The following is a 14,412-nucleotide window of genomic DNA, read 5'->3' as shown; positions in this document are numbered from 1 at the left end:
GAACTTCTGTACATTAAGTGTCTGCTGGGATACAGATCCATTGGTAAATTTTTGTTTGTTTGTTTTAAAGGCATTCTTTTCATTAGTTTAAGTAATACTTACTAGTTTCTTTAAAAATACAATAACGTGTAAAGAAAAAGATAAACATAGCATATAATCCTACTGTTAGATTCCCCTTAATAAGTTAAAGGGGGGGGGATCGCAGTGCGACAGGCAGATTAATGCTCCCCTCCCCACAAAGATATCCACATTGTCCCCAGAACCTGTGAATATATTACTTTATGTGGCAAAAGGATTTAAAGTTAAGGATGTTCAGATGGGGAGATTAGCCTGGAGGCTTATCTGCAGGGAGGCCCAGTGTAATCCACAAGGGCCCTTAAAAAAGTAGAAGGGCTTGGAGGCAGGGGGCACGTGGTGGGGATCTCTTCCACAGTTTTGCTGTGAACCAAAAACTGCTCCAAAAACTAAAGTCTGTTTTCCAAAAAAAAGTGGAAGAGGGAAGCAAAAGAGGTCAGCCTGCTGTGGCAGAGGAAGGACTTACTCTGGCCTTGCTAGATGAAGCGGGAACGGGGTTGTGAGGCTAGAATGCAGGCGGCCCCTCCTCGCTGCGCAGGCCCGCGGATAGCTTCTCCCCTGGAGCCTCCAAGAGGGCCCAGGGCCCTGCGGATGCCTTGAATTTAGCCTATGAGACCCATCTTGGACTTCTGACCTCCAGAAATGTAAGATAAACTATACATTTTTTTTAATTTTTTAATAATTTCTGTACTGAATGTGGGGCTCAAACTCAACCCCAACTGTATACTGTTTAAGCCACTTAGGTCGTGATGATTTGTTACAGCAGCCATAGAAAATACTCAGGAATACATCTGCGCCAGGTTTTTTGCACATCTTGTTCAATCTCTGTAAGCCACCGGAGGGTAGGCGTTTTAGCCCTACTCTGGAGATGGGGAAACTGAGGCTCAGAGAGGCTTAGTGTCAGAGCAATGACTTTAACCAAAGTCTTTGTCTTTCTAAGGCCAAGTTTGGGCACGCTGTCCTGATCCTTCCCCTCCACCTGCGGGTACCAACAGGAGGGTCTGGGCCTCTCAGAGAGCTTCTTCCCTGGTGGGAATTCTGTAATCCCTCTGGGGATGTTGGGGGACCAAGTCAGACAGAGAGGGTATCAGAAGAGTTTTTCAAATCATGTAAGGAAAAGTGAAGGACATTTGAAGAGAATGGCAGGGAACCTAAGACATGAATTAAGGAAAATGGAAAAACGTGTTCTTAAGACCCAGGGCTGTGGCACCGTAGAGATGCTCCGGGAGGCGGCGAGGTGCTCTAATTTCCATGCGTTCCCGCTGCTGTTTCGTCTGTGATACCATAAGGACAGACAGCACCCTGCTTCGGTGGAGGGAAGCGATTACCCTTGGACTCCCAGAGTGGGGGGGTAGAGGGCACTGTCACACTGAAATGCCCCAGTTGAGGTCTCCAGACGCCATCACAGACTCACGGACTCTAACCATCTAGGCCCATCTAGCCCTCTGCACCACTGGAAGGTGCAGAGACCAAACCTAGGACTTCCTACCGGCTTTGGGCCTGGACAGCCATTAACTCAAGGGCACCCCGGGCATCTTGGCACCCCGGAGCCTCTGAGTCTGGGGGTCGGAGGGTTGGAGAGATTTCTGCCTCTGAGCTACACCAGGCTCTGCCTGGGGCCTCTCTGTCCTGTGGGGCCATCCCCCCAAGAAAGGGTGCCAAGAAGAATCGGCATTGGGCTAACTGTGACCGTCTGTCTTTGCAGTCCTGAGAAACATCTTTGTCCTTGCCTGCATCATTATCGTCTGCTCCCTGCTCTTCCCTGTCCTGTGGCACCTCTGGATTTATGCAGGAAGTGCCAACTCTAATTTCTTTTATGCCATCACGCTGACCTTCAACGTTGGGCAGGTAAGAGTCCAGCGCTGCACGGGCACGGGGATTCATTTTGTAGCTTCAGACATACAACGAAGGCCATGGGTTCTGCAAACTAGGTGTTTGGATGTGAGGGAGAGGACCCTTCTTTCCCTGAATTAGCTCCTGGTCCAGCAGAGATTAAAGAAGAGAGCAGTAGGGGGCGCCTGGGTGGCTCATTCAATTAAGCGGCTGCCTTCAGCTCAGGTCATGATCCCAGGATCCTGGGATGGAACCCCCAGTCATCAGGCTCCTTGCTCGGCTTCTCCCTCTCTCTCTGCCCCTCCCCCTGCTTGTGTGCATGCTCTCTCTGTCTCTCACTCTCTATCAAATAAATAACTGAAATCTTAAAAAAAAAAAAAAAAAAAAAGTGGGGTGGGGGCACCTGGGTGGCTCAGTGGGTTAAAGCCTCTGTCTGGGATCAAGCCCCACATTGGGCTCTCTGCTTGGCAGGGAGCCTGCTTCCTCCTCTCTCTCTCTGCCTGCCTCTCTGCCTACTTGTGATCTCTGTCTGTCAAATAAATAAATAAAATATTAAAAAAAAAAAAGAGAACAGTAGAAAAGCTGAATTCAGCCAGCATTTATTGGGCCCCGTGCTGAGCCATCACCCCCGTGAATTCTCCCAGCAAACCTGTGAGATAGTGTTATCACGACTTTACAAACAGCAACCTAGGCTCACTCACACAGGTTGTCTCTTGCCCAAGGTCGTTGGAGGAGTCAAGAACCAAATTAAGGGAAGTCTCCATTTATGAGGCTACCCTCTTTCTGTAATCCCACCTGAGCTGCGTGGCACTGTAGGGGGAGTGCGCTCGGAGGGTAGGGGGAGGTGGAGGAGAGACTTCCGAGACTGGGACAGCAGGAGCAAAGGCAGGGAGACGAGAACTAGTTCGGTCTAGCTGTTGGGTCTGTCAGAGCACAAATCGTGGGGCTGGGAGTGGTGGGTGAGGAGGCAGCAGGTGTCAGAGGACAGGTACCAGCTAGGAGCTCCGATCTTCCTCTGACCCAGGGGCTTCCTCCCTGGGGGCCACAGAGCGGTGGTTCTGAGCATCAGGGTGAAGGGGAAGTTGTTAAGAGTGCAGATGCCCTGTTAATGTGTAAATCCTATAGTTAGGTGGTGACTATCACAATTATGTGGCTTTGTCCAAAAAAACCAACCAACCAACCAGATTCCCTGACCCCCATCCCAAGAATGTTGAGCCAACGGATATGGAAAACAGGGTCAGGAATTTGTTTTAATAAGTTTCCACAGTGATTCTGCTACAGGTGGCCCAGCAAATTTCCCTGAAGCCCCCTTGGGTCAGCTCCATATTCCATGTGGGGTCTTATGAGAATCAGTTGTACCATTTCCATTTCAATTGCTGTTGGCACAGCCAGGCATTTCCTGTGCTTGATGGACCGGATGGGAAGCCAGGCGAGCTGGAGAGACTAATGATGCCAGTGACTGGTCCCCAGGGAGAGCCTTGCCTCCAAGGTTAGCTGCTGGGAAAGAAGAGGGGAGGAGTTTGGGCTGTCGGAGTGAGTGATGGGGCTGGTATTTCCTGTACAGACCTTTCTGGACAATTAATGTTCAGCCTGGCTATTTATCCTGGTTTGTGAACAGCAGGAAGGGAGATGGGGGGCCCTGTACCCTGGGAGGGACTGTCCTAGAGGGTCCATCCTATCTGTCACACACAGGTTATTCGCGGTGGACGCTCAGATCCTCCTGTGTCCTGTGGAAACGGAAATGCACAGGATTCAACTTAATACTCGAGGAAATCCAAAAAGTTGTTCTCGCCCTTTCTTCTTGCTGAAATATCTTTAATTATCCTTGGAAAGTGATGGCTGGCATGTGAGGGCATCGGTCCTGCCCTGAGCCCCTATGGGGCTTGGCAAAAGCTCCTCTGAAATGGTTCACAGCTTGTTGTCAGGTCATGAGTGTCAGGTGTGGGTCAGCGATACAGCTGCAGTGCTTCTGAGGTATTCCTGGAACTTACCAGATAACAGCTGCTTTCCCTTTGCCTGCCTATATGAGGGAAGGGTCTCCATCGATGGGAGGGGAGACGTTTGCAAGTGCTCGGGCCATCGGAGGGACGAGAGACTGGGCTGTTGGAAAACGGGGCTGGGGGTGGGAACGAAAGGCCAGCTAGATGGAGTGTGCTAGTTGGTGGCTGAGCTGTGGGAAAAAAACCAGGCTGAGTTCTTGGTGTTGTCTTTTTACCTTTTAATCTCTTTTTAAAATGTGCTTTTAATCAGACAAGTAATAAATGAATTCATTATTGCTGGGAAAAGAAATCAAACAACATAAAAGTGTACGGAATGAAAAGGGCTACCAGGGTCCCCGTCTCTTCCCGCCCCAGGGCAGACATCATGACGGGGATCAATGTGGGGTGTCTTTGCAGATGTTGTCTGTGCATTTACCATGGCTGTCAGTACGCATGCATGCACCTCAAGCTTGCTCAGATAGATGGAGAAATGGCTCCTACTCGCAGTGTTTCCTTGATGATCTCCTCTTGCTGCTGGTTCTGAGAGCCTGTGGCAGGAGGAACTTGATTGATTTGACTAGGTAGGCCCCCACTGATGGACATCGAGGCTGCTTCTGGTGGTTCTGCTATAAGTGGAAGAGCCCTTGGGTGTCCCTCTGCGTAACCTCGTACACACAGGCCAGCGTTTTCTCAGGACAGACTCCTGGTGGTGAGATTTACTGGGTCAGAGGACATGGCCTTGTGCATTTTGATAGATATTGCCACATCACCCTTCAGGCGGGTCCTACCAACCTCCAGGCCTCCCAGCTGTGGCCCAAGTGCCCGTCAGCTGGTGTGGACATCACACACCTGTGTCATCGGCCACCTCGTGTCTGGACTCTTGAGTCAGACAGCTTTGTTGGGTCAGATGTTTTCGGGGACTGCTGGCTTTGTTTGGGCTCTGTGGTGGCTGCTGCCAAATTACTGAAGGGACATATCACATGGGGTCACTTACTCACCAAGGCAGTCGCTCAAGTCCTGTCACTGTCCCAGAGCGTTGACTGAGGCAGAAGAGCACCCGTCATGAGGTTAGGCACGCCTGCCTCAGGCAGTTGTGAGCCAGGGTGCGAATATGAGATAGTTCGAATTTTGGTAGCTGCTAAGTGTCCCCTCCCTAAAAAGGCCTTCCATGAGGTTCCCTGCTCCCCTGTCTCCTCCTTAGCTGGTGTGTTTCCCTCCTAGCACTCACCCAGTTTATACCTTTATATTATTGTCTCTTTCTCTGCCTCCCTGACGAGCCTGGGAGCTTCATGCAAGCAGGGATTGGCCCGTCCTTCCCGCTACGGGGCCCCCAGCTACCAGCTTTGTGCTTGGCATAGGGCAGTTGTACAGTTGCTGAATGAATGAAGGAACCAGAGATGGTCAGGGAGAACATGGCATGATGAAGGGCCCAGTGTGCAGAGTAACCCCTGGAAGAATCTAGCAGGAACGAGATGGCCTTTCCTGTTGTGAGTGGTCAGGGAAAGCCCTGGGAGCAAGGAGAAGCAGCTGGGCCTTCCAGACTTGGAGAACGAGAGGTCCGGGGGTGGGCAGGTGGGGGGCCAAGTTGCCCCCACCGGCTGAGGTTAGTGGTCACAGCTCTCTCCCTAACCCTTCTCTGGCTTCTGTCAGAGCCTGGTCTCTGTGGCTCCACAGAGTGTCCTCCCCAGATCAAGCCAGCCGCTGCCTCCATCTGACTTGCTCTCATGGCGATGTGTGGCATTTGGGGACCTGTCTTCAGTCCCACGGCTGGCTTTTCTCAGCTCTAATAGCTGGGACAATGCCTTAAAGTCCCCCAGTACTCCCTCTCCCCTCTGTGGGCAGGACAGACCAGAGCTGTCCTGGGGACCAGATGAGCATGGATTTGCAGGAGGCCTCTGAAGCCTGGTCTGTCGCTGTGAGCACGGAACTGAGCGTGGAGAACATCTTGATCCACAGATTTTAAGTCCTGCTCTGTCTGAGTCGGTCAGTGCCGCACTCTGTGAAACGACAAACTACTGATAAAGTCTTAGTCGTACTGGCAGGTAAACCAGTGACTTACACGCCATCCTTTCCCCCTGGGGCCACTAAGTAGTTTGCTGCTTGTGGCGTGGATCATTTGTTAATTAGAATTGTGCCTCAGAGTCAGGAACCAGGAAATGACAACAGTAAAACACCCATGGGTGTGTGTGTGTGCACACGTGCATGCATGTGCACTGAAAGGCTAGGGAGAAGGAGGGATTGATATAGATTTGTTAGTTGAGGTCCTTTTTTACTTTTTCTCTGTGTGACCTTTAGCACGTGACTTCTCTGAGTTGCAATTTTCTTAAAACCAGGCTTGATAACCCTCCCTAGCTGTTGAAAGAACTGGGCATGTGTGGGTCCTGTTGCTATTACCCATATGTTGCTATGAAAAGTAGCGCCAGTGACCTGCTCTTCAGACAGCCAGAGCAAATGCGCAGGGAAACATTCAGACCGACCAACGGAAGGAAGGAGATCAAACTTCTTCCTTTTTTAAAACTCTTTTCTCCTGCAAGTCAGTGACCAGCGGAAGAAAAATAGTCTTCATGGATTACATATAAACCAAAAGTAATATGTTGAGGGGCACGTAGGTGGCTCAGTTGGTTAAGCATCTGACTCTTGATCTCAGCTCAGGTCTTGATCTTAGGGTTGTGAGTTCAGGCCCCATGTTGGGCTTCATGCTGGGTGTGGTGGAGCCGACTTTAACAAACAAACAAAAAAGTAAGGTTGTTTAAATTGAGCTTTTTTAAAAGGGTAAGATCCACCATCCCACTCACTCCCTTTTATCTTAAAAATAGGGAACACAAGGAAATCTCTTCCTAAAATTATAATTAATAGTGGCTCATGTATACAGAATGCCTGCGAGGGGCCAGGCCCTTTAATCTTCTGGATCATGTGCTTGTGTGGCCTTCTGAACCTTTTCCTCTGCCTTCGTGTGTACTCGTATGCTCCTGGAAAACAGGTTTATTGTGTGTGTTTTATTATTGGCATCATGATGAGAATAGGACTTTTTCCTTTTAATAAAACATCTGGGTGATCTTTCCCTGTTTTGTAAGGAGGCTCCTCACCACAGTTGACACAGCTACCCCCTCCTGAGGGCCCTATAAGCTTCTTCCCTTGTTTTTATCATGAGGAATTCACTTAGTCCTTTTAACAGCCCTTGAAGGAAGTACTAGTATTCTCCTCTCCCGGCACCCGTGAGGGAGCGGAGGCCTGCACGTCCTCACGCTCTGGGGGGGGGGGGGGGGGGTTTCATGCCCTTGTTTCTCATGTTCTCTTACTAGACGGCGGGTTCCGTGAGGGCAGCCCCGGGTCTCTCTTGCTCAGGACTGTATCCCCAGCACCCAGAACATTCAGTTGATTGTTATTGATGAATGAATGGAATGAGCTGGGATCCAGAACTGTATTTTGTGACCTGTGATCCCATTTAATCCTGTGTACCCTAACCTCCCAGTTCTAGCATCTGTTAGGACAGAGCTGCGCCTGTGCCAGGGCCTGCTGGATTCGTAGGGGGCCAGAGCCAGAGCCCCCTTCCCGTCTTCCCCTGTAGCTGACCCTGAGAGCCCCACTCCTATTCTATTCTGTGTCTAAAATAGATTCCATACTGTCCAAAAGAGTCTTCCAGCTGTGTCTGGAACATTCCATGAGTTGCTACCTCCTCACCGTGAGGTGCCAGCTCTGATCCCTTCTCCCTGTAGTGCAGACCCTATAGATCCAAGCTGGCCTTGCTTTGGCCATTCTGCTTTCAGTCTCCAGGGAGCCCTGGAGCCCTGGAGCCCTGGGATCTGGGTGCCAGCCTCTCGTGTTGCGTCCTGCTCAGGACTTGCTTCTTTACTCCACACAGGAATGCATAGTCCTGTCTCCTGGAATTGCCTTCCAGTTGGTCTGGTATGTCCTTTTGGGGACTGGGACACTGAGGAAGTAGATGTATGGGGACGTGGGGCAGACCATCAGTGGTGAGGTGGTGCGTATCCCGTTTCTGGATAGCCAGGGCGCATTTCAGGCTTAATGCTGTGCGGGAAGAGGTGTGCGCCAGCGGCCAGGCTGGAGGCCTTGCCCGCGTCCAGCTGCCTGGGCTCTGCCTTCCGCACTGGTGGCATTTGGCCAGGTCTTCGTTCATTCCTTTGTCCTTCCTATCCTCAGACCTTGAGCTCGGTACCCAGCATCCCAAGCGTGGCTCTCACCAGGCTCTTCCCTGCCTGCAACCAGAGTGACAGGAGAAGCCTGAGCTACATATAGGGAGGCAAGGCCAGCAGAAAGCCTGGGCTGTGGAGGCCCGGCCTCTGCAGTGACTCTCAGCCCCATCTCTCCTAGCACGCTGGCCTTAGGCAAGTCTCCTAACTCCTTGGGCCTAATTGATTTATTTACAGTATTGGGCGCTTGCTAATGTGCCAGGCACTCTGCTAGCAGTGAAGGAGAAACAGCCCTGCTTCCTAGGAGCCCATGGTCTGAGGGAGAGAAAGGAAAGGAACCCAGCAGGGCCGGGGCAGCCCCGGGGCGCTGTGAATGGGGTAAAAAGGCCGGGGCGCTTGGAGTTGCCGTGGGTAAGGGCAACTTGCCTTTGTGGGGAGGCAGCCCGTACACAGGGTGCCTGGGGGCCGGAGGAGCTGACTGGGCTCTCTGGGGTGACACCTGTGGGGAGGAAGGTGGGAGCGAGTGGGTGCGGAGGGCCGTCCCACAGGCCTGCCGTGCGCCGCTGGAGAGCAGGAGCCCTGTTACGCCGAGGACAAGACTGAGGATAACTGTGATCCCATTCCTGCTTGGAAAACCTCCTCATGCCAGGAGGGGAGAAGGTGAGGGGTGTGAGCCAGAATCTGGAGCACAGGAAGGCTGTTGAAAGCAGGCGAGAGGTGCTGGTGGCTTCTGTTTCCTCCGCCTGGAAGGATGGCTGTGAGGACTCAGTAAGGAGTTGGGGGGGACAAAGCGTCTGTGAATTGAAAAGTGCTGCATAGGTGACAGTTACCATCAAACCGACCTGGATCTTACGTTGTGACCTCTAGACCCTGAGAGGAGGTCCGGTGATTTTCCCACTGTTCTGTGTCTTTAGAGCTAGAGGGTGGAGCTCGGTTTCTCCACCATCACCTCCCACACGCACCATTCAGGCCGGAGCTGGGTCACGCCAAAGCCCATCACGCTCCACAGGGCGGCCATCAGCCCCTCCTGCTCCCATATTCCGAGATCCGAGACGGGCAGAGGGTGCTGTGCTCTGCTTTCTCATGGTGACGACCACGTGAGCTCCCCCAATTGCAGCTGTGCTATCGAGGGTCCGCATCTCCAGCCCCAGCAAGAGACCTGGGAACTGGGGCACATCTACAGTGAGAGCACCCGCTTCTCTGGGAAGCTGCTGCAGCCCAGGGGCCGTGTCGGCTGAGGCTGCTGTTCTGAGACCCCCAGCTTCTAGACATACTAAATTAGCAGCCTACGTTGGCTCGGAGGTCTCTGATGCTTATTTTGCCTTTTCCCCAAAAAACGCAGTCTTCTTGGCTTAGTGACAGGGCTGTCATTGTGGGTCACAGGTTAGTTAGCATGGGCCCATAACAGGACCCACATGTGTGGTGCACTCCTTTCACCCCCTCCCAGAATCCTTAACTGGGGGGTGAGGGCTGTGTGGGCGATGGAGAACTCAGGTTTGGGCCTCAGGCAGGACTAGCATTGCAGCCTAAAGCTTCCCTTACCCGCCCCCCACCGTGACCCTGAGCAAGACCCTTGACCTTGGAGTTTGCTCATCTTCATCTGTAAGTGGGGCTTGTAAACCATACCCCAGAATGTTGTGAAGGTTCAGCGATACACTTTTTTTTTTTTTTTTAATTGAGGTATAGTTGACACACAGGGTCACGTTGGTTTCAGGTGTACAGTGTGACAGGCCGGATCTGTTGTGCTGTGCCCACTACCAGGGCATCTGGCATCTGTCCCCGCACAGCGCTCCTGCAGTACCACCAGTGGGGGTGGGGGTGGGGGCAGCGACCCTTCATGACCTGCTCCCAGCGGGAGGCCTGTGCCTGCCCCCTCCCCTCCACCTGTTCTGTCCATCCCTTATCCCCCTCATGATGTTTTTTTGCTAAAGGGCCAGGCCAGGGCAGCTACCCAGAAGTTGTTGCTTTCCCAGTCTCTCCGCTTTTGCAGCCCGTGACGGAACACGTTCTGGCCCTTTTACTCCACGTGTGAAGCCGCCCTCCCTGTCCCTGACCGGCCTTTTATCCGCTGCCTCTTTCCATCTTCATTGTGGCCCAGAAAGTAGTCCTGCAACCCTCACGGCCGCCAGTGAGAGGAGGGCGGCCTGGGGCCCCTGCTGGGGTCACGCTGAGGGCCGGGGACCCACAGGTCGCTCCCAGAGCACCAGCCCTTGGCCGGGTCCGGGGTCCCAGAGCTGGAGCAGGTGCCGCCCCATCTGGATGTGAGGCCAGCAGGAAGTGGCTTCATCCCACGCATGGCATGACTGAGCACGGGATGAGGGGAGACTGGGCAGGAGACGCAGAGGATCCCTCTCCAGGGATAAGCAGGAGCTCTGGTGGGAGGGGCTGAGCGGGGGCAGAGGCAGTGAGGCTGGGCCTGCGCTGTCTGCAGGACAGGCTGTCAGGCTCCTGGGGCGTGGGGGGGGGGCCTGCGGGCGGGCAGGGCAGCGTGTGGCACTGGAGGCTTCTGAGCAGTCAAGTGAAGGGTTCATGTGCACTTGTGTGTGTGTGTGTGTGTGAGAGAGAGAGAGAGAGAGAGAGAGAGAGAGACTGTAAGAGACTCCCAGAGAGAGACCAAGAGATTGAGAGAGACAGACACAGAGGTCAAGAGAAGCCAGGGTGGTGAGGGGGCCTTCTAGCGAGAGCTGGCAGTGGGAAGGAGACGAGGAGGCAGAGTTGTAAGTCTGAGGCAGGACTTGGTGGTTGATGGCAGGAGAGTGGCTGAGGAGTCCAGTCATAGTCCTTGGGGGCAGCTTAAAGAATGCACTGCCTGGGGCGCCTGGGGGGCTCAGTCAGTGAAGGGGCTCTGTGTCCACAGCTGTTGTGTTGCCTGAATCTCAGGGCCTCTGGGAAATCCCTTCTCCTCAGCCCAGATGGAAAGCCTCTAGGTCAGAAGAGGTTGTCTCGGCCAGCCTGCTACCAGCTTGGGGGCATCTCTCTGAAAGGGCCGAGCCTCCAGGCCAACCTGGTGTCCACAGGATGCCTTCCCTGTGGGGGCAGGGCACCCAGTCAGGACTAGTGACTTTGGTTCCACACAGACCAAGCCCCACACAGGGCACAGGGCTCTTTCCTTCCATGCCACTCTCCCCCAACACTTCATCATGAAAATTTTCACAGACACAGCAAAGTGGAAAGACTGAACATTGAACACAAACATACCTACCAACTAGACTCTACCATTAACATTGTACTATACTTTGGTAATCACAAATTATCCATTCCTCAGTCCATCTTATTTTTAAAATATACTTCAAAGTGAAGTACAGATATCACTACGTTTCCTACTAAACATCTCAGCATGTATATCATTAACCGAGTTCAATACTTACTTATATTTTTCTTATGAAATTTACATACAGTGAGAAACACGACTCTTAACATGTACATTTTCCAAAGCTGACTTTCATTCAGCAACATATTTTTTGAGGTTCATTTATATTGTTGCAAATAACAATAGTAGATTGGTTTAAAAAAAATTTTTTTTAAAGTGGACTCCATGCCCAGAGGGAACCCCAGTGTGGGGCTTAAACTCGCAACCCTGAGATGAAGACCTGAACTGAGATCAAGAGTTCAATGTTTAGGGCGCCTGGGTGGCTCAGTGGGTTAGGCCGCTGCCTTCGGCTCAGGTCATGATCCTCGGGGTCCTGGGATCGAGTCCCATGTCGGGCTCTCTGCTCAGCATGGAGCCTGCTTCTCTCTCTCTCTGCCTGCTTCTCTGTCTACTTGTGATCTCTCTGTCAAATAAATAAATAAATAAATCTTTAAAAAAAAAAAAAAAGTTCGATGTTTAACCAACTGAGCCACCCAAGCACTCTAGTACACTGCTTTTTTAAAATAAACTTAAAAAAAAAAAGATTTTATTGGACAGAGAGCATAAACTGGGGGCTGGGGGTGGGCAGAGGGAGAGGGAAAAGCAGACTCCCCCCTGAGCAGGGAGCCCAGGAGCCAGGATCATGACCTGAGGTGAAGGCAGACGCTTAACTGACTGAGCCGCCCAGGTGCCCCTTAAATAAACTTCTAAATTTCAGAATAACTTTAGATACAGAAAGTTCCCATATGCCCTTCACCCAGGATCCAAGCTAGGGGACTCTATTAAAGTGTCCTGCCTCTCCCTTGTCCTCTGCCCACTTTTTTACTCTGTCCTAATTTCTCATGACCTGGATAGTCTTGAGGAGCACTTGGCCAAGTAGCCCGTAAAGTGTCCCCACTTCGGGTTTGCCGAATGCTTTTCCCATCATAAGACTGGGGCTAGGATTTTTGGAATGCTCCGGTAGTACATGCTAACCTCCTGATCTCATACGGATGTTACCCTTCGTCATTTGCTCAAGACAGTGTTTGCGGGGCTTCCGCGGTGTAAGTTACTATTCTCTCTCTCCCTGCACTGTTCTCTGGAAGTGACCTACTGCATCTGGCCCACCCGCCAGGGTGTGGGGCGTGCGGGGGGAGGCAGGCAAGAATTAAGCTCCAACTCCTGGAGGAAGAAAGTCTGTGTATGTTATCTGGAATTATTCTGTAAGGATTCCAAAAGGAATTCTCCCTCATTTATTTATTTACTCATTTATTGGCTGGTTTTTAAAAATTGATATTTTAATCAATAGAATACATATACATACTTTACAATGTTAAGGATTATAAGGAACAGGAATAGCTCCCTAAGGCCTTAGAGTTATTTGTTCTGGTTCTTCTAAATACCACGTGTACTCTGCTATTTGTATTTGATTTTTTTTTCCATTTTATACTAGATTGAACCGTATGAAATTTTCAGTATTCAGCCATTTTTGATCTGCAGAAATGGCCATTTCATAAGGTTCAACCTAATACGTATTATTTTGATTTTTCTAATCCTTAACGCAGATGACCATGACATTGGAGTTGGTTCCTTTTGTTTTATTGTGAATTGTGATTTTAGATTTAACCCTCATCAGACCTGGGTCTGGGTCTCATCAGACCTGGTGGGTCAGCCCCCACCAGCTCAGCCAGAGCGCCAGGCTTTCCATCCCCAGGCCCAGCACCTTAGGCCTGTGTGAGAAAGGGGCTGCACAATGTGAGACCAGCCTTTGCTCTGGTGACTGCCCCCCACCTGTGGCTGTGGGGCAAGGCCTCTGGGGCTCCCTGTGCTATCTGCTCCACTGATACCCTCAGCTGCAAGTTCTATGTCCCATGGCAGACCGGGCCCCCAGTGCGTCGCCTTGCAGGGCCATGGCCACTAGGCCAGCTCTCCTGGTGTAGCCTTAGGCTGTTAAACCCTTTGTGCCTCAGTTTCCTTATTTATAAGATGGAGACCATCAGCCTTCCAGATGGAGTCTTCCAGATGGTGATAAAATGGCAGGACCCTGTCCTGAGGCTAGCCTCGGTATTGGTCCTCAGCTCTTCCTTCAGGCCCCTCCGTGTTCTTCCTGCCCACAGTATGAGGCTGCCCAGGACAGGGGTCCCTGGGGGTCAAAGGTCAAGATCCCAGAATCAGCTCAGCCAGTCATCTGCTCTGTAGACCCTAGCCCGGTGCTCCCCCTGCTCTAGGCTTCCATCTTCTCATCTGTGCCAACAGGTGGTTGGTGCTGATGGTCTAAGAGGCCTCTAAGTGCCTGAGACCTGGGGTTATGACCCCCTCTGCCCTCCTCCTGCCCCTCCTGTCCTGGGCCGTGGGAGTCTTGGGAGGTAATGGGATTACTATAAGGCGGTGCAAGTCCTTGTTTCTCTCTGTGCCTCCGTGAGGGGGAAGGTAGCCTGAGCTTCTAGGGCCCTTTTGATTTTGTGGCCCATACAGGAAAGGCAGACTGAACTGGGCATGGGTACCAGGGTGACAGAACCCCTTGGGGACCCTTCCCAGCCCAGGGGAGGAAGCCACAGTCACCAGGCAGTCGCACAGATGAAAAACTAATTTGGATGAATTTATGTTAAGAAATAGAGGTTAATTGGGGGCCAAGACCCAACCTGGGGAGCACTGGGGGAGCTTCTCTAAGGAAGTGATCCTTCCTGAGACCTGAAGGGGTAAGGAGATGTTGACCAGCAGATGAAAGGGAAGAGAACATTCCAGGCAGAGGGTACTGCAGAGATGCTGCAGCAGGACGAAGGAGGCCAGCGTGGCTGGAGCTGAGTGAGGCGGAGCAGGAGAGACGGTGAGGCACACACATGCGCAGGGACCAGGCACAAGGCCTCGTGAAGTTTGATCTTTACCTAAGAGCCCTAGGAAGCCTTTAGAGGACCTTTCAGGTGGGAAGTAACAGGATTTGTTCTGAAAAGCAAACTCTGACGCTAGGGAGAATGGGCCGGGAAGGGGGTGGGGTGGGGGTGGGTGCAGGAGTGGGGGAGGGTTGCTGGAGGGGCTGGAGGCTTTG

General features: G+C 52.0%; 1 protein-coding gene across 2 annotated transcripts in view; it reads left to right on the top strand.

Moving 5' to 3' along the window:
• The window catches only part of PIGU (phosphatidylinositol glycan anchor biosynthesis class U), a 91,584-nt gene that overhangs the window by 76,232 nt on the left and 940 nt on the right, over window positions 1–14,412 (top strand). The window contains exon 11 of one of the 2 annotated variants that reach the window (XM_004746585.3): window positions 1,781–1,923. The exons of the other annotated variant lie outside the window; for it this stretch is intronic. Coding sequence (XP_004746642.1) covers window positions 1,781–1,923 — 143 coding nt within the window. The remainder of the gene's footprint in view (window positions 1–1,780; window positions 1,924–14,412) is intronic. 2 annotated transcript variants of the gene reach the window in all.

The sequence above is a fragment of the Mustela putorius genome, unplaced genomic scaffold (genome assembly GCF_011764305.1).
Source record: "Mustela putorius furo isolate JIRA1106 unplaced genomic scaffold, ASM1176430v1.1 tig00000743_pilon_pilon_pilon, whole genome shotgun sequence".
Taxonomy (NCBI): Eukaryota; Metazoa; Chordata; class Mammalia; order Carnivora; family Mustelidae; genus Mustela; species Mustela putorius.
The sequence above is the reverse complement of the archived record's forward strand: the minus strand, read 5'-3'. Positions and strand labels throughout refer to the sequence as shown.